This window comes from Danio aesculapii, chromosome 11 (genome assembly GCF_903798145.1).
Source record: "Danio aesculapii chromosome 11, fDanAes4.1, whole genome shotgun sequence".
NCBI classification, from domain to species: Eukaryota; Metazoa; Chordata; class Actinopteri; order Cypriniformes; family Danionidae; genus Danio; species Danio aesculapii.
This window is the reverse complement of record NC_079445.1, coordinates 18609990-18635872: the sequence shown is the minus strand read 5'-3', so window position 1 is coordinate 18635872 and position 25883 is coordinate 18609990. Positions and strand designations below refer to the sequence as shown.

The following is a 25883-nucleotide window of genomic DNA, read 5'->3' as shown; positions in this document are numbered from 1 at the left end:
GCAGAGTCTATAAAGGGGACGTTTTCTCTTGGTATTAAGGTGTATTTTCTTTTATCTAATCACAAGTAGATACCCAATGTGTCTCCATCATCTATACTCATGATCTGATTGATGAAAACACATCTTAAAAACCAGCTGTTAACAGGGACTAAAAGAGCAGTAGCCAATGAGTTGTATTTATCAAGTTGATGTAATTTGCATCCTGTAGAATAAAATAATCTCCTCATCAGCATTTTAAACATACAGTGGTTGGACAATGAAACTGACACTGGCCAGATTAGTTTTTGGAAGTTTGGTGGCTAAATTTGACCAACCTATTGGCCAATCTTCATTGATTGCACATTCCACTATTAAGAGCAGCGCGTGAAGTTTTAATTGGCAGAGTAATCGCACAGTTTTGCTTAAACTCTGACATATCAGAGTTCAAAAAACGACAAATTGTTAGTGCGCATCTCGCTGGTGCATCTGTGACCAAGACAGCAAGTCTTTGTGATTTATCAAGGGCCACAGTATCCAGAGTAATGTCAGCATACCATCAAGAAGGACAAACCACATCCAACAAGAGTTACTGTTGATGCAAGAAGAAGCTAAAAGTGATGTACAGGTGCTAATATGAATTAAATATGCACATCAATTCTTCTGTCCACCAAAACTGTTCATCGGCAGCAACACAGGGTCAATATACATGGCTGCTATAGACAAACCTTTGGTCACGTGTACTAATGCCAAACGTTAGTTTCAATGGTGCCAGCAGTGAAAATCTTGGGCTGTGAACAATGTGAAACATGTATTGTTCTCTGATGAGTCCACCTTTACTGTCTTTGCCATATGTGAGAGAGTTTCGGTGTGGAGAAGCCCCAAAAAAGCATTTTTTCTCCACCAGAATCATGTAGTGACCTGGCTACTATTCTGCAAAAATGGCTCAAAATCCTTCTGGCCACTGTGCAGGACTTGTATCTGTCCTTTCCAAGACAAAGTGATGCTGTATTGGCCGCAAAAGGAAGCCCTACAACATACTAATGAATGACTGTGGTCTAAAACCAGGCGTTTCATTGTCCAATCCTTGTATTTGGGTGTCAAATCAAGTGAAACAAAATACTTAGTGCACTTTTAAGTAATTTGTGTATCTTTTTACAGAGTAACATGTTTTTAGCCAGCTTTAGTCAGTTTTAAAAGTTGTTTCAAGGGGATTGCATCTGTAAAGCTCACATTACATAACACTTTACAGCAAGGAGGAGCTGTATTTTTTTACTGTAGAGTTTATCATTGTTTTACTGTTGACTACATCACTTGCATTTCTACTTTGCAATTGTGGAAGGAAGCTTTATAAATGTTTTGTCTCCTGAATTCCATCTCACACCGACAGTAAAAGACTAGAAAACGCAACACATCTCCATATGATCTTATCTAGTGCAAAAAAAGGCTCATGAATTTTTAATTTGTTGTTATGATCCTATTCAGCAACCCTAATTAGAAGTGCAAAATGACTTAAAGGAAACATTTTCAGGGTAATGACTTGACCCAGAGGAGCAAATTGACAATAACTTGTGAATCAAACATTCAGAGCAAAATTCCCTCCCTACTCATGAATATAAAGTTTGCTGTGTGCTGGAAAGCCGATAAACATTGTTAAACTACAGTCTCTTACAGGCAGGCACACAAACCTCCAGCCGAATCTGACAGTCCAGGGTTTGTCCTTCAAGTCTAATGTCCTCTAATCTCTCATGCACTCACAAACCAGTGGAAATCCAGAAAGTCACTTTGAGTTTATGGAGACAGTCTTCAGACAGTCTTTATACAGAGATCCTTGTATGTCTTCTGTCAAATCAAAATGCCGTCTATAGTCTACAATGAGTTTGTCCAATCTCTAGCATGTATAGTTCTCCAGAATGTCAGTGTCTTAAACAAGAAAGTCTTCTTTTCCAGTGAGTCGGTAAGAAGTCTTGGGCCCCATGGTAGAACTGCCATGTTGTTGCTATCGCGTGACCTGTTAGTAAAAAGAAAAGTAGATTAAAGCTGCTGCATGTAAGATTTTGACTCGTCTAAAGAATAAAAAACTATAATATGCTTGTAGATATTTAAGAAACATGCCAAGTGAACATTCTTGTTTATCTAAAAAACAATGCTGAAGTCAGATATTCTGCTTTGAAAATGTCTTTTTTTAAGTGCCAGAACATTTGTATTTGTTTTGGTCATTTAACCCACCCACTGCCAGTTTAGCCAATTGTATTTCAGCTCCCCGGGTTGCCCTGGTGGAAAACAGTCTATTTCATTTATTCAGTCATGAAGGCTCTCAAAGTATGTCTCCATGACTGAAATGCAACCTCCGGTGGACAGTAGCAAACTCCAAAATGAGCCGCAGATTTAGAGTTCCACATGAGACGGTTATTAATTAGCATATAATATAAATATTATGAATGTAAACATAAGGTTAGCAGGTAACCCCGTGTCCTAACAACACACTACATGACAAGATACACAGTGATTGCACAAGACGAAACACAACAGAAATTTAAATACAGCCAGAAGTAATACACAGCCGGGGCTTAAACCAGCGACCTTCTTGCTGTGACGAGATTGTGCTACCCGCTGCACCACCGTGCTGCCGGTAAGGTTTATAACCTAATTAATACATATTAAACCTCTGCAACATTATTAAATGTACATGCTGAATCACTGATCACAAGTTCACAGTTGTCACAGTTCTAAAGTTCAATCTCAAACGGTTTATTTTATTTGCAAGATCTGAGGTGAACTATCTGCTGCAGCTTTCAGTAGTATGATAATAAATGTCATGTAAAATGGCATTCAAACTCACATAATTTACATTTAACACTAAATAAAGTACCTGAGCTGATCATTGTCAGTTTGCTCTGTTTTTCAGCTGCAAGAAATAGAAACCATATCTAAAAATATATATTTCAGGTATTGGTCAGAACAAAAACTCCTTTTAATTTGAAAAACATTCCTTCTATTGTGTGTTGTTGCTTTTATTTAGAACACAACTTAAATCAGCCTTTAGGCTCGATATTCAGGCTGTTGATGTCGTCAATCTGGCAACCTGCGCTTGCTTGTGTTTTTTTTTTTTTTCTAATTATTTTTTCAGGGTTTTCACCTTTAATGGATAGGACAGTATAGAGTATTGACAGGAAAGCATAGGGAGAAGAGAGAAGGGAAGGATCGGCATAGGACCGCAAGGTGGGAATCGAACTCATATCACCGTGAGCACCGGAGTGCATGTGTCGATGCACTAACAACTACATCACTGGCACCAACTTGCTTGTGTTTTGAACCAGCCGTGCAATACCTAGTTTAACCACTGGGTGTCAAGGTTTAGCAAAAAGTTTTAAGTTTTAACACTCTAATTAGATACATTTTTCAAACCAAAACAAAATTTTGCATTTAGTTCAAAATAATGTATACAATTAGTAATAAAAAAAAGAATAAAAACATTGTAAAAAAAATACTAGAACAAAAAAAAATTACATCATTAAACAAAAAAATGACTTCTTTTCGAGAATGCATCTTAAATAACTTAATTTATGTATGCAGTCAGAATTTAATCTGAATGCTTTTTTAAAGTAATTTAATTCAACTGAATGCCAATTGAATTTTTGTTTGTTTTTAACCACTTCCTTTAAATAAAATAAAATAAAATAAATAAAAATAAATAAAATAAAATAAAATAAAATAAAATAAAATAAAATAAAATAAAATAAAATTAAATTAAATTAAATTAAATTAAATTAAATTAAAAACATAAAACGATAAGATTGTTGCTTTAGTGTCATAAAGTCATAAAAATGCTTCAGAGCAAAAGTTATAGAGCAGCTGTACAGCAGGAAGCCAGAATGTACTGAATGATAATAAGAATATGAAGATATTAAGCAGACAGAACAGAAGGAGGATGTAAAGATATAAGAATGCAGATGGAAAGAGACAGCAAGAGAACACAATATGTATCCTGGCTCATTGCCACAATATCCTGTGACAAGTTCACTGAGGCCTGCTGGTTACTGTTCCATTTCCACTATCATTAAATGCAGAATTAATGCTTACAGGAGTAAAGCACACTTTCCCGCCTCCAAGCTATGCCTCAGCGCACCTCATTGGCTCTTGAAGTAGCAGAAGGCAGGACCTGGCCGACTGAAAGCCAGCTCAGCCAATAACAGACTCAATAAACAGACTCATTAATCCTGAACGTAAGACCCAGAGCTGTCATTCATTTCTCATCTCTCCCTCTTACCAATTTAATTAGGACTCTTAATTTGAAAGCCTCGGTGGAGCTCATAGCCATAATGCATTTTAATGAACTCAACAGATGTTCTGCTGTTACTTTATAACTCTGAGCAATTATTCTTATGGCAGTTGTGTGTTCTCAGACTGCGTTATTTCTTTAATGCTTCACCTGGGTTGAGCACCCCTGGTTTAAGGTCTGATTTCTTTAAAAATCAATGGTCATAGTGCCTGATAGATATATGATATAAAGTGGGTCTCAGGCCGGACAAGAAGCACTGCATCAAATTCCATTTCCCTCCGCCATTTTTTTAAATTATGACAGTTTATTTTAACCTGGTAATTTTAATAGAGTTTCTGCACTCGCCTGCTGATTCTGATGGCGCTAGCGGTTCCACGGTATTTCATCTTGTTTTACGCTTGAATAACTAAATGAATGCTCAAGTCTATTCAACTGGCTCGCAAAAGAACTCTTTTAATGTGGAAATCGCACCAACCACCCTCAATCAAAGTTTGGTTACACGACATCTTAAGTCTTTTGAAATTGGAAAAGATTTTTTCACAAGTTTTATACTCATTGGAGGCCACTACTAAATTATTTTGATGATTTAACACCTCTGGAAGTGATTATTTAAGAAATCATTTTATGGTCAGAATTATTATTATAATTTTTTTTAATCTAGCATTTTTTCTGCGGAACCGTTATGCCCTAATCTTGACGCATAGGTTCAACCTCAGCACAACTAAAGCCATAATAACCAAGAAGTAGGTAGCACATTATTATTGATGTAACTAGCTAATGTATTTATTTATTTATTTTTTTATTTATTTATTTATTTGAAATTATTTATATATTTATCTCAAATTGTACTATTATCATAATTTTTGTTTTATTGTTAATATTTTATTTTTATTCTTTCTACTACTCCGTCTTCTGTTATACGTTTTACAAGAAAAGTGGCTATGTGTACGTATGGGTGGGATGAGCAGGGGGTGTCGGGGTTAAATGTTTACAAAAGTGTTCAAAAAGGGAAAAAAGCAGAAATTGGACATTTGTATACAACAAATGCTATCCACTATGTGTTCAATAAATAAAGTTTATAAAAATAAAAAAAGTCTATTCAACTGAATGTATTGTAATTACACTACAACATTGATGCTGTAAAAGGAACCTTATGAAATTGAAATTTACCACATTAAACTTTCACTGGAAGTTTATCATTGGCTAAAAAAACTAGCCGTGCATATACCCCATTTAAGTGGCCTAAGTAGTGTGTAGTCTTCATGTCCAAGACATGATGTTGCACAGTTCCAAATTCCAAATATTGACTACTTGTAATTAGATTATATTACATATTAAAATACTTGTAATCAGGTTACAGTAACTGTTTTTATGAATCACATAAATATGAATAATTCACAGACAGTATTTAGTTTGTAATGTATTGATCCACCCTATTTTGTTATTCTACATTGTATCATATTGTTCATCAGTGAATATTCACAATATAAAATGGCTTCGTAAATACAATGTAAATTAGTTTGCAATCCAAGTAATGTAGACTAAATTACTTTCTCCAGTTTTCATTCAGTAACAGATTACAAGTTTTAAAGTGGTTCAAACCCCTAAGAGCGGGTGTTTCTTAAGGCAGGGTTTTATCCTTCATACATGATGAGAGATCAAGTTGATCGACTTGTAAAGGGAATATGTCTTGACATAATCCACTCAGTAAAGCGTGAAGTCATGTATCATTTTAATTGTTGCATTAGATGTAAATCTCGCCAGGCAGTGCTGGAGCAGCGTGAGGGGATCACAGCGCATCAAGCGAAACAAGAAAAATACACAACTTAAGACACTGAAATGCTTGTATTTGCTGTATTTGTACCAGCTCTGCGATGCACGTCCACAATTTCATGCATTGGGATAAATTAGGCTGTCCAGTCTCTGTGTTCAGTCCATTACTACCATGGTTGAAACCCAGACAGGGAGTCAGGCAGATTAATACAGAGAGTGAATCAAAGCACATCAAATGATCTGTAATTAAAAGGGGAAAAAGAAAAATAGAATAAATATATATTTTTATATTAGACACACATGTGATGCTTGAATTTGCACAAGCTCCACGTTTACAACTTCACGCATTGGGTTAAATTAGGCTTTACAGTCTCAATTACTTCCATTGTATCTGTTCAGCTGAGTGAGCGGAACCAACCCCGTGATGTCAGACACAGTGACATTCCAAGATGGCGGCACCCTAGGTCTAAAATCTATAGTAAAAAATGCCGTTTTCTTCTAAATGGTTACATTAATCGAGTTTGTTTAATATATTTTCATTAAAGTGGAATCCAATGTACAAAATAAGGTAAACTTGACTGAGTGCTTCATTTCCTCGTTAAAGTCTGCATGAAATCAAAATTCACAATGTTTATTTTGCTAATGCACATTGTTAGTTTTAATTTGAACAGTGGACCCTTTTAACAAGACTGTTATTTCGCATTTAACGATTATCAGCATCTTAAATCCTTGAAAGTTTTTAATATTTAGATTTTTTTTAAAATATATGAACATTTATATGGATTTATGAATATATTATATCATCTTTGCTTCAAAAAAAAAATAAAAAATTAGCGCTTATATGAGGGGTTTCTAATGCAGCGTCTATGGGGCTGAGAGTAAATTTGACAATATTCTCTCCTTAGGCTGCTATCATCATTCTCACACTATTTTTGTCCTTTTTCTGAAACTCAGAAAAAAATAACTGGTGTCAAAATCTTAACATTTTTCTTTTGCTCTGGAATAGCTGTCCTTTTCTGATCATATCAGTTTGACGGTTTGGGTGAAATATGCTTACGTCACCACACAGAATTAAAAGTCTGTAGCAACTTCCGGTTGACATGGACATTAAGTAATCTATCCAGCACTGACAACTAGTATTGTGTGAACTGTTGTGTTTTATCTGTGTTTTTTAACGTAACCTTGTATGTATTTGACAGCTGATGTAAATGAGAACTCCACACACATAATCCGACAGTCAGCATTATGTGTGTGTGTTTCATGCATGTATTGTAATAGTTTAAAACTGACACGGTTTTAAAATGCATGCTGATTTTTTGTTTGTTGTTGCTGGAGAAACTGAGGCATGTACTATAAAAACTCCATCCTGTTGTTGAAAGTTTGCAGGGAGCAGGGGCTCTTTTGCATTTACACAGACACACACACATACAAAATTATGTGTTTTACTGTACATGTACTGTAAGCCAAAAACAACAGCAATTAATTGTTTATTTTTTTACAGTTGAAGTCAGAATTATTAGCCCCCCTGAATTATTAGCCCCCCTGTTTATTTTTTACATCAATATCTGTTTATTTGAGAGAAGATTTCTCAACAATAATTTTAATAACTAATTTCTAATAACTGATTTACTTTATCTTTGACATGAAGACAGTAAATAATATTAGACTAGATATTCTTCAAGACACTTCTATACAGCTTAAAGTGACATTTAAAGGCTTAACTAGTTTAATTAGGTTAACTAGGCAGGTTAGGGTAATTATAGGCAAGTTATTGTATAACTTCTGTAGACTATCGAAAAAAAACATGGCATAAAGGGGGGAATAATTTTGACCTTAAAATGGTTTTAAAAAATAAAAAACTGCTTTTATTCAAGTTGAAATAAAACAAATAAGACTTTCTCCAGAAGAAAAAATATTACCAAACATACTATGAAAATTTCCTTGCTCTGTTAAACATCATTTTGGAAATATTTAAAAAAGAAAAAAATCAAAGGGGGTTTAATAATTCTGATTTCAACTGTATATAAATTCATATATATAAAACATTATGCAAATAACATTTTGTTACATTTTGCCACATATTTACAGTGAGCCTTGGTAGATCATAGAAATCTTCATCCATTTTCACCTTATTCTGCAATGCAGAAGTGCACTCGCAATAGTTTTAGAACTTCCGATTCAATTTTTCTACAGGAAAAATTACAAAAAAATAAAATAAACAGCAGAAAAACAATAAAACTAATTGCTCTACAAACAAGTTTGTTCAAGATACACATAAAAAGCAGAATAATATAACAAGAAAATATCAATTCGCAACATGAAGCAGCGTAACAAACTTTTTTATAACATTTAAAAAAAATCAACTGAAGTGAATGAGACCAGTAGTCTCGAGCCAAAAACACTTCCAATGACTGCACCTGCTTGTACGTGAAGAATAAGGTCAACCTAAATAGTTCAGATATGGTTCTTTAATTAGAAATGTAGACATTTTGCAGTTTATGCAGATTAACAAAATTGTTTCAGCATGTTTGTCTAGGCTTGACTTTTGAAAATTTTCCATTGGCCGTTGACAGTTTTCTGTGTATGACTGAAGACTTGAGGGATATATTTGATGAGTAACAAACTGTGGAGTGACTGAAATATGATTCATCTTTAAGCTTTGCTTTAGGAAGTTTGAGTGATGTGTGCCAATAAGTTTGGGGACCGATTTAAAAAGAGTTTTCTGAGAAGCTTATATAGTCTCTGCAATAATGTGTTCATAAACAGGTGAACATTTAAAGAAGTGGATATTTTGAATTGTTTTTACAGTGTGTTTAATTGCGTTCTCTCATAACAGAGACCTTCGGTGTACTTAGGAGCTTCAGAGAACGCTCTTATAAAAGTAAGGTCTGAACAAAATGCTTCTTTGAAGAATGGTTTGCCTGAGAAAAAGGCTTTGGGAGAAAGAAGCGCTCCTCAAAGATACTTCTTCTGAGAATACCCGTGTGGAGTGTTTTGATGGCATATATAGTGGTTCTCAGAAAAGACTGTTTAAAAGGGACTTTTATGGCAATAAAAAGGTTCTCAGATGCGCCACTTAACCATGGACAGATGACACTTTCTTTGCCAACCTTGGATTTTTTAGACTTTTTTCAGTGTGGCATGTATTAGCCTTTAACCAATGCAGTTCTAATTTCATCAAGTCCCCAATAAACCAAAATGCAATTCACATTTATTTTCTCAACGAACCTTGGTGGTTTTGACTTTGTTACCAGTGCTGCAGGACCAGCCAGTCAGATCTGGAAGAGCTTTGCACTCCTCGCCATCCAAACATGGGTGCATTTGGCACCACCACTTCTGCAGCACGATGGAAGCTGAAAAAGAGATGGGAAAAATTAAAGACTGAACTGTATATTCTCATTATTCTCAGAGAATCTCCTGCTGTATGCTTCACCAAACATCATTTTTCTCTCATTTTCAGCTACAGTGACAATTTTAAATTAAGCCAACCCAATGAACAAACAACACACACCATATTTCAAAGCAACTTAATTGCTCGATATGTGAATTAACAATCAAAACAATCAAACTATCATAACTATAAAGATAAATATAACAATGATATAATGCACATTAACGGAGGATGCTTATTCCAAGTTCACACTACATTAGTCTATGCCCCTTTAAGAAACAGCCAAAGACATTTAATAGTCAAACATTAAACCTCTGTATTCTATTTTCTATATACATTTGCACGTGTTTGTGTTTGTGCGTGTGTGTGTGTGTGTGTGTGTGTGTGTGTGTGTGTGTGTGTGTGTGTGTGTGTGTGTGTGTGTGTGTGTGTGTGTGTGCGTATGTGTGTGTGCGTGTGTGTGTGTGTGTGTGTGTGTGTGTGTGTGTGTCTGTGTGTGTGTGCGTGTGTGTGCGTGTGTGTGTGTGTGTGTGTGTGTATGTGTACAATTCACTTTTTATTAAAATAATTCATTATAAGTACTGTACGTTGTTCCTTTTGCTGTTTAGCTGACTTATTTTGTCCTCGGTTGGGATAAAAGCATCTGCCAAGAATAAAATTAAACAATGTAAAAGGAAAGCTCTGGATTCTGATCCACGGTTGTTTTAGTAAACAAGACTAAGACTAAAAATATTGGTCAAAAACATTTTTGTTGACTGAGATGAAACGTAAAAATCATAATAAAGGAAAAACTACAATTAACCAAACTAATAAAACAATCACTAAAAATCACTAAAAAACTAAAATAAAATAACATTTATATATATATATATATATTAGCTTTTAAAATGAATAAGCACTTATTCTGTGGCTATTTACAGAAAATTTACAGACAACTACATTTTGTTTACAAAAACATCTTATATATATATGAACATAAAACGTGTTTGTAAACTAGGCCTGTTTAACTACATACATGATCTTTAATATGTAGAAGTTTTGCCTTAACCCTTCATCATCTTTACTTTTATTTGTTTGTGTGGTTTTGGGTTCAGTGTTCAAACATTTCTTTTATTATTTATTGTTATTATTAAATTTATATATATTTATATATTATTAAATTTACTTGTATATATACAAGAGGTTTGCACAAGAGTTAATGTAAGATGTGCAAACACTAAACTTTGCTCTGGTTGACACCGGAAGAACTCAAATTAAAACAAACTAAGGGCTCTATTTTAACGATCTAGGCACAAAGTCTAAAGCGCATGATACAAAAACATCAAGGCCGATTTGCGCCGCGGCACATGATCTAACAGGGTTGTGCTTATTCTCTTGATGAGTTATGGGTGTGTTTTGAGCATAACGTGCATTAAACCAATCAGAGTCTCATCTCCCATTCCCAGTTGTGACATTTGCTATTTATATGGTGGACTTTGTAAGTGGAAAAACTGAATGCTTTACTAGCGAGAAAACAGTTCAACAGGCCTTCTGCAAGGATAATGCAAGGATAAAGCCTCCTGCAGTTGGCCTCTTTACTTTTTCTTTATACTTTTACTTCTTACTTTACTACTTTACCTTTGTGGACAAGGAAATGATATTGTACGCACTCCACTGAAGACATCCATTAGCCTACATATTTAATTTTGCTTGTTAAGCGCAAGCATTAGTTTCCAAACAATTTCTAAATTCAGTTCTAAGAACAAATGAACAATAAAAACAGATTTTTATCCAAACACACGTCCTATTCCTATGCCCCATTTGGTGATGTATATGTTTCCAAAACCTGACAGGTGGACAAAACCTGTTTTTGTATATATGTATATATTAAAAAATACTGCTGATAATAATAAGATTATACAAAAGCAAATTGTCATGAATAAACTGAAAAAAGCCCCCTTACATGAAGAAGGCATGAAGGCAGTGGTTTTTATATTCATGTAGAAAATAAAAAATTTTGTAACATTGTAAAGCTTTATTTTTTTTATATGTAAAGATATTTGTGTATTGCTGTACATCCTGTGTCTATTAATCTGCATAACTGCACAACTTACACGCTCTTTGCTGGACATGGCCGGCTTTTATTTGGTAAATGGCGCAGTCTATTTCAGTTCCTTAAAATACCAATGCGCCAACAATGTGCCTTAACACATCTCCTTTTAAGACCAGAACACCTGAGTCCACAAAGAAGTGCGAAAGGGATTTGCTATTTTAAAAAATGTAGCGCAAAACATGAACATTAGTGTTGCGCTGGTCTGAAAATAGCAACAAATCATGCCAAACACATCTTGCGCCTTATTGCACTGCGTGTATGATAGGGCCCATTATATATAAAAAGTAAATAGACATCTGATCACAAAACTATTAATGAAACTAAATTACTGAAACTGAAATTTGCATAATTTTTTTTTAATTATTTCAAAATAAAAACTCATTTAAAAATGCTAAATGGGTGATACGGTGGTTCACTTGTTAGCACTATTGCCTCATTGCAAGAAGGTCACTGGTTCGAGTCCCAGATGGGCCAGTTGGCATTTCTGTGAGTTTTCTCCCAGTGTTTGTGTGGTTTTCTTCCGGGTGCTCCGGTTTCCCCCACAATCCAAAGACATGCACTATAAGTGAATTGAAAATTGGCCATAGTGTATGTGCATGTGAATGATGTGTGTATGGGTGTTTCCCAGTATTGGGTGGCGGCCAAAAGGGCATCCGCTGCGTAAAACACATGCTGGAATAGTTGGTGGTTCATTCCACCGTGGCGACCCCTGATAAATAAGGGACTAAACCAAATGGAAATTAATGAATAAAATGCATAACTATAATAACATTGTTGTGATGTTATTGTTTTTGTTTTATTGTTGTTGTTTTTAATGTTAATAAGCTGGGGAAAAAAAAAACATTCTTTTGATTCTTACAATAGCTGTTCGCCATTATAGCTGTTTTCAGCTTCTCAATTACTACAACTTCATAATTATATTTGTCTTCGCTGATGTGAACAGCTTTTAATCACAGAAAATTTCAGGTGTAGGTTTGCCATTTAATGACAAATAAATCCATTAAGATGACTAGCACAGACCTGATCACCTCCCAGCATAGAAATATGGAGGACAGAATCAAAACATTTTCTCTAAGACAGACACCTGCTGAAGCACAGGTTGGATAAACAGTCATTAACACCATGCTAGAAGATCACAGTGTGAAAAAAAACAACTTGATTGATGTCACAGTGCAGGAAGTCATGCTCTTTTAGTCTCTCTGAATAAATAAAAAAACAGCTTTTAAAGCATTAATGCAATGAAAATCATACCATATTCTCAGATATATATTTTTGTTGTGCTGTTTCAAAGTCTCTTTACATGCCAATAGTAACGATTAATGTAAATGATCTAAATGTATTTATGTGTATTTTTATAATCTGGGTAAGTCATAAAACTCCAATTAAATCCAATTAAATATTGTTGGGCCAATAATTCCCATAATTCTGATAAGTAGCCCAAACTGTCTGTCAACAAATATAGATTTGAACAACTGTAAATAGCGCTATTCTGCCTAGCCTGCTTTACTGAGGTGAAATTTGTCTTAAATTCACATCACATTAGTTCATTTTAGAACTAGAAGGTGACAATCTGTAACGTGTTCCCTATATTGTTTACCATGCTACTCTGAATATTCAGTCTGAAATAGCATGTAAGTATGGTTTAGTAATAAGTGTAATTCCTGCACGCCCCTGGCCAACCACCATACAGTAGTTGCTTTAGGACAAAGCGCATGAGAGAGTGAGACCAGCGATCCTTGCATGCATGAAATATTGCACATTATGACAAGTTTTTCTTGCTACACAACTGAAAACATGCTAGATATAATAGCTTTTCATTTCGTTCAGAATTATAAAGTACTACAAACTGGTGAATGAATAAATCCACTTTAAAGTTGTATTTGTATGCGTTTTGTAATTGTATTTATATACATATAATTTATTTATTTATTCTAATTTATTGTAATACTTAATTGTTGTTGTTTTTTACTTTTGGATGATGACAGATGATGAGTGTCTTTTCGCAGGTTTAGACCTTGATTGGATGTTTTGAACATGCATTTTATGTTAAATATTTAACAAAAACCAAGTGTGTGTGTACCTAAAGCATTATTTTAGTATTAAGGCCTTTTATTGTGCGTTTGGGAGGGTTTTGGACAGTTTGGGCTGGAAACATTCAAGTGTAAATGGTTACACTGGCTGCCGTTTTCTCATTGTAATGTTGTGGTGTGTGTTTGTCTGAGGTTCTTCTCAGATACCTGCTTCTTCAGTAAAATTTGTTTTTGCAGACTTCAAAAAGTTGTTTTAGTATTAAATAAACTATGGTCCATAGAATGAACATGGTCCACGTTAACTCAGTGTTGAGCACTGTCGCCTCACAGCAAGAAGGTCACGGGTTTGAGTACTGGCTGGGACAGTTGGCAGTTCTGTGTGGATTTTGCATGTTCTAACTGTGTTTGATTGTGTGGGTTCTGGTTTTCCCCAAATACATGTGGTATACGTGAATTGAATAAACTAAATTGACCATAGTTTATGTGTGTGAAGGAGAAAGTCAACTTCAAAATGTAAGTTCACTAAACTTAAACTGTGTTCATTACACTTGAATTATAAAGTCCTATCAACATCATTCATAATTATGACAATTTGTCTATTTAAGTTAACTAAACTTAGAGCCACGTCCATTCCACTTGTATTTTCAAGTTCTGTCAACGTTAACCTGAGTTAAGATAACCTCACTATTTAAGTGAAGTAAACTTCAAATTTTAAGGCAGCGCAAACACTTACTTTTTAACAACACAATGTTTTACAGTGTGGTTTGTGATTTCATTAAAAAGCTTAAAGCGTAACACTTTATAATAACTACACACTATAAATAATTTATTAAGCATTAGCATCTAGTGAATTCATTATCTGTTAAGCATTAACTCTACATTAATAAACGTTAGTAAGCAGTTTATAACTGCAGCTACAAATGCTGTATTCTTGACTTATAAGCACCTATATAATGTGCTTAATAATTGTATTTTCATACTTTGTTAATGATTTATTTTTTATTACTAAATTAAGTATTGCATTATTTACAAACCATTTGTATTTAAAAGTAGTTGAGGGTTTTTAGGAACATTCAGAATGAGTTAGTAAATGATTAATAAACTATTGAAATCAACATTTACATATCTTATTATTCAGGCATATGCTAATAGTTAAGTAATATGTAAATAAATGCTTTATTTACTCAAATTCCCGCAATTTTGTGACCTAATCTAAAGTGAGGACTGTTTATGCTTTATAAATCCCTTATAAATGACAAATAAAGGCTCAGAATCAAATGAACAATAATCTTTGCAAACTTTTCTAAAAAATAAAATTACTGTAAAGTTTAAACATTGCTGAATAACATGAGTGTCAAAATATGACATAAAACTGGATAAAACAACAACAACACTATAATAATTTAACAATATAATAAGATGCAATGTTTAAACTCTACAGTTATTTTATTTTAGATAAGGTTGCAGAGATTTTTTCATTTGAAGTACAGTTTTATTTGTGTATCTTTAAATTAAAAGGAATGAATAATGTCATTTTTCCTGTTTAGAATTTAACTGAGCCTTTATTTGTCATCTATAAGGGATTTATAAAGCATACATAGTCCTCACTTTAGATTAGGTCACAAAACTAGATGAAGTTGAGTTAATAAAGCATTTATTAACATACATAGTAACCCTTAACATATGCCTGAATAATAAGACATATAAACGTTGATTTCAATAGTTTATTAATCATTTACTAACTCATTCTGAATGATCCTAAAAACCCTCAACTACTTTTAAATACAAATGGTTTGTAAATAATGCGATGCTTAATTTAGTAATGAAAAATAAATCATTAACAAAGTATGAAAGTACAAGTATTAAGCACATTATAAATATGTTTGTATGTCAAGAATACAGCATCCGTAGCTGCAGTTATAAACTGCTTACTAACGCTTATTAATGTAGAGTTAATGCTTAACAGATAATGAATCAACTATTTGGTAATGCTTAATAAATGATTTATAGTGTGTAGTTATTATAAAGTGTTACCGCTTAAAGGGCACCTATTTTATCCCTTGTTCAAGATAAGTCTTTTGTGTCTCCAGAATGTGTCTGTAAAGTTTCAGCTCAAAACACCAATCAGATTATTTATTATACCTTTTAGAAGTTTGTAATTTTAAGATCTGAGTATCTTGTAGCTTTTTTTTTTGTCGCCTGTGGCTCAATCTCCGGCTGCATCAGATAAACAGCACAGTGACAGCAATGAAGGAAGCAGATCTCTTGTGAGGAATACTACAGTAAGAACTTTTCCAATGATTATTTGATGTATTTGTTGTGGAGGTAATTCAAGCCTTTCGATGAGTCACACACAATGTTGTTATAAATTTCATGCACACACACACACAGCGGACACACATAGTGTGCGCTTTTAGTTTTGCTCTGTTTTTGCACAGCATCTTAATATCCACTGCTGTATGGATATCTATTATGTTAACATACAAAATAAATAATATTTAATTTCCCCACAAACTGGGATTAAAGCGTCTTCTTTTATAATTGTACTGACATTGTACTGTGGTAATAAAGATGATAAAATTGCTGTAATTCATTACAAACATTTATTGTTTAAACATTTGATGATGATTGATGATCACAGAGAGCTGAACAGATCTTTTAATCCCAGTTGCTTTGCACATGTCCTGTCTTATTGATATGATTATACACATTACTACGGAGACGTGTTAATCGGTGGGCGGAGAAACCACACTCCTACTTCACGTTGCTGTCGGCCACAAACAGGGAAGGGATTTAGATTCTATTTTAGATTAGATTCTAATTTTCTATCAGGAAATTAAAAAAAGAGACTTGTTCTCTTTCTATCACACCAATATGACTGTGGACACACTATACCTACACACAGTTCTGTCCAAACATCTTACAAAATATGATTTTCTTTATAGGTGCCCTTAAATTAATTTGAAATTAATTTGAAAACAATGATATTGCCTTGTATCTCTTCTGTATGTGCTCAATAATAATCAACAAAAGCATCTAAGTAACATATCACAGAGCAACAGGTACTGTAAAAAATACTCATTTGTGTTGCCAGATCTTGGGGGCAATTAATTAACCAAAATAAATCTAATTCATTATCTAGAAAAGAATAATAAAATATCACTGGCCACATCTGATCACTGAAATAACTCAATACAGTTGACAGATTTCTCACCAAGCATAAACAACAGGGTCTTAAAATAAGTGGATATGGCAACACTGCAATAGTGAAAAGATGAAAACAAACACTGATTCATCCATTGTCTGTGGTTTAGGCAGCAGAACATAACAAGGATTTGATCCAGTAATATTATATCATTCCAAAAAAGGCATGCCTGAAAGTTACTGTAGTACTACAGTTCAATATGGGATGACTATAGCAAAAAAGGTAATATTGTTGATGTGGAACAAAGAGTTTACACCTAAATTTGAGACATGTCTTACAGAATTCTGTAATGTACTACACATTGAAAAGATTAGATATGAGACTGGAGGTAAACCAAAGGAATTCTCGAAGATTTGGAAGTCCTTTTTCGAATATCTGGAGATTGACGATTGATAGCTGAGTGATGTGAAAGATTTTATCAAGCACAGCAATGTGTACAAAATACAAGTTTTCATTTATTGGTATTTATATATCAAAAAACTTTTTTTCTCCTAAGTTTCTTTTCGTCTTTCCATTAATGATGTATATATGCATGGATCTACGCAGTATATGTAATGTATATATGCAGATGTTTGAGTGGACTCTTGTAAATATGTGCATGTATAAATTGTTCATGGAGGTCTATGATTAAGTATCTGCACAGTTGTGGGTGTACATTTGCGTATATTTATTTATATTTTACATACGTTTATTTATTATTTTTTGCTGCCATAGGGTGGGTTTGGGGTTTGTTCTGTAAAATGTGAAAAACTTTAAAGTATTGAAAAAATCAAGTAAGACTATCTCATTTGATGCCTTTATATGCAGAAAAAATAATAAAGGGTCAATTGGTGAAATAGGTAGGAGTATCACATGGCACAAGATCTCATGTCATGATCGGCTCTGAAAGCCTTGTGGGCAGTGTGTGGACTAGGGGTGTGCAAAGCAGCCAGTATTTGTACCTGTATATGTATTTGTTGAGGGGGAAAGTATTCGTATTTGTATTCGAGTAAAATTCAAAATGGGCATAAAAATCCATATGCATTATAATAATTATGGCAATGAAATATTAGTTGATGTTTTTGAACATGTAACAATAAATGTCATTGAAAAGAAAATAATATAACAGCCATTACCTCATCCATGGGTAAACCAACAACTAATAAAATACCATTGTGAACATTATGAACCCCACCACCTCCCGTCCTTGTTGGAGGATGCTGAATAGACAGAATAAAAACAATTTATACTTCAAATAACTGTTCAGCTTTTATAAGAACTTCTTTCTAATGCATAGAATTCTAACTCCTGACTGAGAGATCTGGCAGAAGAATTTTATATAATACTAGATACAGCCCTGCTATTGTCAACTATTGTCTGCCCAAAACAGACACAAATGTTTTTTATGTTTTTATTTATTTATTTATTTTTCCATTTTTTATGTTTTTTACATTTGAAACTGACTTGCAGGGGCAGAACATAGCTGTGTTGATGGTTTGGTGCTTGTGGAGGGTTTAGCAGAACATGGCTGTGATGATGAATAGGTGCTGGTGGTGTGATTGGTGCTTGTGGGATGTTAGCAGACAGTACCAGGAGAGGATGCTTTAAGTGCATGTGATTATGACATAGAGGGTGGTGTGGTGGCGCAGTGGGTAGCGCTGTCGGCTCACAGCAAAAAGGTCGCTGGTTCGAGCCTTGGCTGGGTCAGTTGACATTTCTGAGTTTGCATGTTCTCTGGGTGCTCCGGTTTCCCCCACAAGTTCAAACACATGCAATGTAGGTAAATTGGGTAAGCTAAATTGTCCGTAGTGTATGTTTGTGAATAAAAGTGTATGGGTGTTCCCCTGTGATGGGTTGCAACTGGAAAGGCATCCGCTGCGTAAAACATATACTGGATAAGTTGGTGGTTCATTCCTCTGTGGCGACCCCAGATTAATAAAGGGACTAAGCTGAAAAGAAAATGAATGAATAATAATGCATAGCAGATGTTGACAGATGTTTGATATCTCTGCCTTTGCTGATTTGACTTTTAAACTCATTACATACAGTATCACTTTGGTTTTATCTGCAGCAATGACTGTAAAATGCTTCCACACAGGACTTAAGCAAGTTTTCTGTCAAGTTTTTTTGGCTGGCTTAGGCTTCTATTGGGTGCCCAAATCCATGTGAGGAGTTTCATCTAAGTTAATGAGTGACGGTAAGCCATGCTAAGGTTAACTAGCCTATAGCCTATTGCTGTCTGCAAAAGACAGAATAATTTAAACGTACCATATACAGTAACTCCCACAAGTGCATACAATTCGACACAACTACGCAAGCATTGTTTTAACCGTTATAACCAAACGTTAACATTAATCTGTCAACTGTCTATTGTCTAAATCAGTGTTTCCCAACCCTGTTCCTGAAGGCACACCAACAGTACATATTTTCAACCTCTCCCTAATCAAACACACCTGAATCAACTCAGCAGAACATTAGAAAAGACCCCAAAACCTGACAAGAATGGGTCAGATGAGGGAGACATACAAAATATGTACTGTTGGTGTGGCTCCAGGAACAGGGTTGGGAAACACTGGTCTAAATCACCGCGCTAACAGAGCTATGTAAACAGAGTGATCATGAGACAACCTGACTGCAGACGTCAATGATGCAGCTTAATGGATTGATCTCCCGATCAAACTCTGCTTCGCGAAAGTTAAAAAAGTGATGCAGTGAAGTCTTTTTCCGCTCCGCCAAACCCTCTCTGTTGCTGTGTGGAGCAGCCTGTGTCACTCCTGAATGTCACTCACTCACTCACTCACTCACTTATGCCGGGGCATGCACCCTCATGAGAAAACGCAGCTTTTTGATATAAAGTTTTTCTTGTTCCCAAATACAAATATTTTTTAAGTATTTGTTCGAAATAAGTATTTGTATAAAACATGCTATTTGTGCCTTTCTGAATACCGTATTCGGGTTTGGCTCTACCCATAGTGCTGACATTTAGCAGCATTGCACTTTGGGTGTCCTTATTTCGACTCCAGGCTCACAGACTTTTCCCAATCCCCTTCTCTCTCCAATTTGCAATCCAGGCTCATTCTGAAAACGTACCTCTATATACATTTCTCGAGAGCGTCAAATACATCCCAGGAGCTGCGTTTTTTGCAGTTTTTGTTTTCGCACACCCATCAAAGGCCGCTGAGTACGCTTTTTCAGATCTCAAATTTCTCTCGGGAGTGCCATTTATGCCTGCTGTTCTCACGTAAATCCACCAGAGGTCGCTGTCGCCTGACTGTTTAACTGACTGAATGACTGACTGACTTACCCACTTCCCTAAACCCAATCGACAAATTTAAAAAGTAATTCAGAAAAAGAAAAAAAAAGCCTGATTTTTACCAGATTCTCACCCTGTTATTTACTTTTTATTTATTTTTTGGCTTCTGTTTTTGCGATTTCTGGAATCATTCTTCACTGGACTCGAACCTCAACGTTGTGGTCATATTCCCTTTGCGTCTCAAGTCCACCGACATACATGGTAAGCTAACTGGACAAACTGGTAACAGCCGGAAAGCCATCTATATGGAGGTAAGAGGTCAGCTGGTAAGCGTGAAAAGGAATAGCGTCATACTGCCCCGTAGTGTTCATTTAAAAAATGAAATGCAGCCATACATACTTCTGGCTACATATTCAAATTATGTTTTCAGAATGAGCCTATGTTGCCAATTTGCTTCCTCTCTACAAACTATCATATCCCACACTGCAAAAAAAACTTTTTGTTACTCTAAAAATAATCTGACAATGGGGTAAGCAAAATAATTTTGCTTTGAAATGAAATTGCCTTTGCAAGTCCTCCACGCAGTCCAAACTCTCGAGTGTCACTTCCAAACAAGCCCGGTTCACTCCAAATCCGCCTCTGAGAAGCCAATCAATAGTCTGCTCAAATGAGGCTCACCGAAATGAGCGGCGTTCAGAAGCCCATTGTCCGCAACAAAAGAGGAGAGCGGATATACAGAGAAAATGAGCTTTCAGTGGAATTATGCAAAAAGAACACACGCAAATCCTCTCAAGTGTTGTGTGTGAACGCCTTCTGAGTGCTGACATGAAAGCACAGGTTCATGTGTGTGTGTGCGTGTGTTTATTTGCTCTATGAGAGTAGAAAAGATATAGTCAAATGAGGCTGATCCTAAACCAAGAATATTTTATATTATTATACCAAGAAGGCAGTGGCATACAGTATGCGTGTGTGTGTGTGTAGTTCACAGTTCTAATGTCGGATTGCAGAGTTGTTCAGAGAATCGGTGGGTGCATAATTAGCATTAATGTGGCCATTATTAGGTATAATGGCAACCTTACGAAAGGATGTTTTCATTACAGTGGAGAGCTCTCCATAATTTGTGTGCGTGAGTGTGTTGTGAGGCAAAAATAACATATAACAATATGAGTGTGCTCTTTGATTTAGATCCTAAAAATGATTTTCTCTAAAATGAATATTGGCCATGGATGTCTGCTTCATGTGGAGACTAATGTCAACATTTAGTTGCCATTATAAGTTATAATTTGGTGGCATTTTGATTGCATTAAAGGCATAAATTGTATAGCATGCTTGATAAATGTTTACTAAACATTAAATTATTTGAATGAAACTAAAACTTTGTGAAGTTTGCATTCAATTGATCAAAAATGACAGGTAGAAGGATATATTCAATAATTACAACAAAAAAAACTGTTTTTAATGAAATAATAACAACAAAAACATTTATTAATAGTAACACTTCACAATATTACCATTGTAATATTATTTTAGGATTAAATTTTTTTACCATTTATCATTCATTGATTGATTGGTAATAATAAGAAATGCTTATTAAGCAACAATCAACAAATTGTATTTTATAAATCGTTTATTTTATATACAGTTGTAGTCAGAATAGTTAACTTTTCTCAAATATCAGCCCCGTCTATATTTACCCCCAATTACTATTTAATGGAAAGAAAAAACACATTTTTTAATAACTAATTTCTATAACTGATTTATTTTATCTTTGCCATGATGACAGTTAATAGTATTTTGCTAGTTATTTTTCAAGATATTCAAGATTTTCAGCCTGAAGTGCAATTTAAAGGCTTAACTAGGCTTAATTGGGCAAGTTAGGGTAATTAGGCAAGTCATTGTATAACAGTGGTTTGTTCTGTAGGCAATCTGAAAAAAAAATAACTTAAGGTGGCTAATAATATTGACCTTAAAATGGTTTAAAAATTTTAAAAACTGGTTTTATTCTAGCTGAAATAAAACAAATAAGATTCAAACAAACTAATTCTCCAAAAGAAAAATATTGAAGGAAATACTGTGAAAAATTCCTTGCTCTGTTAAACATCACTTGGGAAATATTTAAAAAATCACTTAAAAAAAATTCACAGTTTTTACTATTTTTATTTTTTTGTTAAATAAATGCAGCCATTCACTTCTTTAAAACTCTACACTACCTGACAAAAGTCTTGTCGTCGATCCCAGATGTAAGAGCAACAAATAATAACTTGTCTTCTAGTTGATCATTTGGAAAATTGGTAGAAGGTAGATTTTTCCGATGAATCATCTGTTGAACTGCATCCCAATCATCATAAATACTGCAGAAGACCTACTGGAACCCACATGGACCCAAGATTCTCACAGAAATCAGTCAAGTTTGGTGGAGAAAAATGGAAAAATCATGGTTTGGGGTTACATTTAGTATGGGCGTGTGCAAGAGATCTGTAGAGTGGGTGGCAACATCAACAGCCTGAGGTATCAAGACATTTGTACTGCTCATTACATTAAAAGCCACAGAAGAGGGCAAATTCTTCAGCAGGATAGCGCTCCTTCTCATACTTCAGCCTCCATATTAAAGTTCCTGAAAGCAAAGAAGGTCAAGATGCTCCAGGATTGGCCAGCCCAGTCACCAGAAATGAACATTATTGAGCATGTCTGGGGTAAGATTTTAAGGTGCTACAATTTAACTATTTGAGTAGCTACTAAGCAAGATTAATTAATTACATACTATATGGATTGGTTAGTTTAGGTTTAGCTGCATGTAATTATGCACAATTAGTTGTAATTACTAAAGTAAGTACACAGACCATGTAAAATAAGGCCACCTTAAAATAAAGTGTTACAACCCCACATAAAAACTTTAAAAAGTAGTGTATTTAAATGCATTTCATCAACATTAAATCATTATTTTTTTAAATGCCATAACAACACAAATAAAGCTTTTAAACTGTACTTCAGGTTTTTAACCATCACAAATTATGGGTTGTAAAATGTCAAACTCCATAAAAAATAAATAAATAAACTGGAAGATCTGCTCTTTCAATATTTAGTTTGACCTCCCGGGGTTAACAATAAAGGTTAAAAACCTCAAAGTAAAAAGAAGACTTTGAAGAAAATGATTTTACATTTTATAGCACACGACCGTGCAGGTGTTTTAGACAGAGGGTCTGAAAATTCCCCCAAGAAAAAGGCCAGTTGAGCTGCTAAGGCTTTTCAGGAGTTAAATGGCTTTAGCTCTGCAGTTTTGGACACCTTTGTCTGAACCTCTTTCCAGCTTTTCCCCACCAAATCTCTCACTGCACCGTTTAGACATTTAACTGGATAGAGTTTGGCCAAAGCCCACATACTTGGAAGGATTTTTTGTGCTTTTAGTGCTGAAGTGGCAGGGACAACTGCAAGAAAACTGATGGCCCTTCTATTTCCAGTCATGAAAAGCCCTATCTGAGGATATGAAGGCACTAATTTAAGCTTTGATTTCCTGTATAGCGCCTTGTTGGATTTAGAAACTGTCATTGCTGCAGATGTGAGAAACTACCCAGGATACAGAAATAATATTGCTAGCCTCATTTCTGAGGTATGAGCGAGCCGTGTTTGAAATGTGTCTGACATCATGTGGTGGATGTGGAAACTGCAGGAAAAGACGTCGACAAAAGAAAGAGGGACAGATTGAAAAAAACTGGCTAGAGGAAAAAGCAGAGAGCGAGATGCGAAGGGAACAGCATGTCAGACATCTTGCGAAAGTGTCTCGCTGTCTGTCTCTTCTTGTTTGTGTTTGTAATTGTTGGCACTGGGGTTTGTGGCATGTTGTAGTGGGCCTGGTGGGAAAACCCAGCATGTGGTAATCATAAGTATTCTAAATCATGCAAACTTTCTCTCTTAAACACACACACACACACACACACACACTCTCTCAAACACTGCCACTGTTGTCAATGTGATGCATATGTGACAATGAAAAACACTTTAGTGGTATTTAAACTCTAAGTGCTAAATGGTTTTGTATGTGCTTAATGTTTTTATGTTTATAGAAGTCAATTATAAGTTATTTGTGGACTGATTCAGACATTAAATCTTTCAAAACATTGCTCTGTTTATTTTAGTATATTGACAAAAATACTGACTTTTAAGGCAGGTCTTTCTTTTTACCCAACTAATGGCAGAGAATAGGGTTTGAGAAACCTGTCTGAAAACAGTCACTTAGCATTTTCACCAGCACTAATAACACACAAAATAAGCTTATTAAATTAACCCAGTGTCCTGATTTACATGATTACCAGTCACCCAGCAATGCAAGTAAACCACATTTACAAGATTTTATTCATTCATTCATTTTCTTCTCGGTTTAGTCCCTTTATTAATCATGGGTCGCCACAGCGAAATAAACTACCAACTTATCCAGCATATGTTATTACGCAGCGGCTGCCCTTCCAGCTGCAACCCATGACAATTTAGCTTACCCAATTCACCTATGCCACATGTCTTTGGACTTGTGGGGGAAACTGGAGCACCCGGAGGAAACCCACGCAAACACGGGGAGAACATGCAAACTCCACACAAAAATGCCAACTGACCCAGCCAAGGCTTGAATCAGCAACCTTCTTGCTGTAAGGCAATAGAGCTACCCATTGCACCACTGCACCACCTCTACAACATTTTATTACAAAATATTTGCACATAATAATTTGCGTGTCTCACTATGATTTCATTTTCTTTGTTAGTTGTCATGTTAAAAAAATAATTTGAAAAACAAGAACAGTATACAGTATTGCAACATGTCAGAGTGATACTTATGGCTCATATAATATTCTCTAAAGATGCTGCAATTTAATTACACTACCACTACTTCTGCTGTGTGACAAAAGCAACATAGGTTCATTCAGAAAATGTAGCCCTATATACATTTTGGAGATCACGAATGATGTATGCATTTCATCTCTAAAACGAATGCTAAGAGGAGGTATGATGCAATTCCTTTTCTCACTTACAAAACACTGTGGTTGGGTTTAGGGAAGGGGGTGGGCGGGTCAATCAATGCTTTTTAAAACACTATTGGTTGGGTTTAGGGAAGAAGGAGGGTGGGGGAACGGTCGGTTGGTCAGTCAGTTGGTCAGTCAGTCAGTCAACAGCAGCCTCTGGTGGATTTACGAGAAAACAGCAGGTGCAAATGGCACTCATGGAAGAAATTTGAGATCTCAAAAAGCATACACAGCGGCCTGGGACTACAAAGCAAACGTAGCTCCTGGGACTAGTTTGCTCTCTTCAAAAAAATATATATAGCGGTACGTATTCAGAATGAGCCTTGGTTGGAGGAGAAAAGCATGCATTTGTATGATTCATTGGGTCAAGTATGTTACACGAAGTAAGCCTGCAGTATATTTACATTAGTTAAAAAGTAGTGAGACGTGTATAGGACATCACTAGTCTCTCACAGACATAACAAGTCCATCATAAACACTACTTGTCTATCCCAACATTAATAAACTCTCACAAACATAGTCTCTCTCAGGCTCACTAGTCTCTCACAGGACATCAGTAGTCTCTCACAGTAACCAGTTTGCTTGGTAACTGATGTGATAATGTACAATGATGTAATTGTATACAAGTTCAATAAAAGAGCTTAAAGCCACATTAAAGATGGTAAATATGTTCATTCGCGCGTCAAATTCACTTTATAATAGACGCAGATTCGCATCATGGACTAATGGCTAACATTAGGTTAAGTTTAGGTTAGGTTAACATTTAAGATAGATTAATAGGTTAGGATTTTATTGAGAGAGTAGCTGTGCTTTATGTGCTTCAGGAAGGCTGAAAAACAGCGTAGATTCGTTTGGCGCCATGTCTGAGTCCACAAGATCCTTTTAAAGGGTGC

At 35.1% G+C, this 25883-nt stretch overlaps 1 protein-coding gene across 1 annotated transcript in view; it reads right to left on the bottom strand.

Moving 5' to 3' along the window:
• Positions 1 to 1168: 1168 nt before the first annotated feature.
• Positions 1169 to 25883, bottom strand: part of tafa4b (TAFA chemokine like family member 4b) — a 110814-nt gene continuing 86099 nt past the window's right edge. Inside the window, exons 5-6 of the mRNA XM_056468274.1 lie at positions 9260 to 9384; positions 1169 to 1987 (exon numbers count right to left, since the gene is read on the bottom strand). Coding sequence (XP_056324249.1) covers positions 1976 to 1987; positions 9260 to 9384 — 137 coding nt within the window. The 3' untranslated portion in view covers positions 1169 to 1975. The remainder of the gene's footprint in view (positions 1988 to 9259; positions 9385 to 25883) is intronic.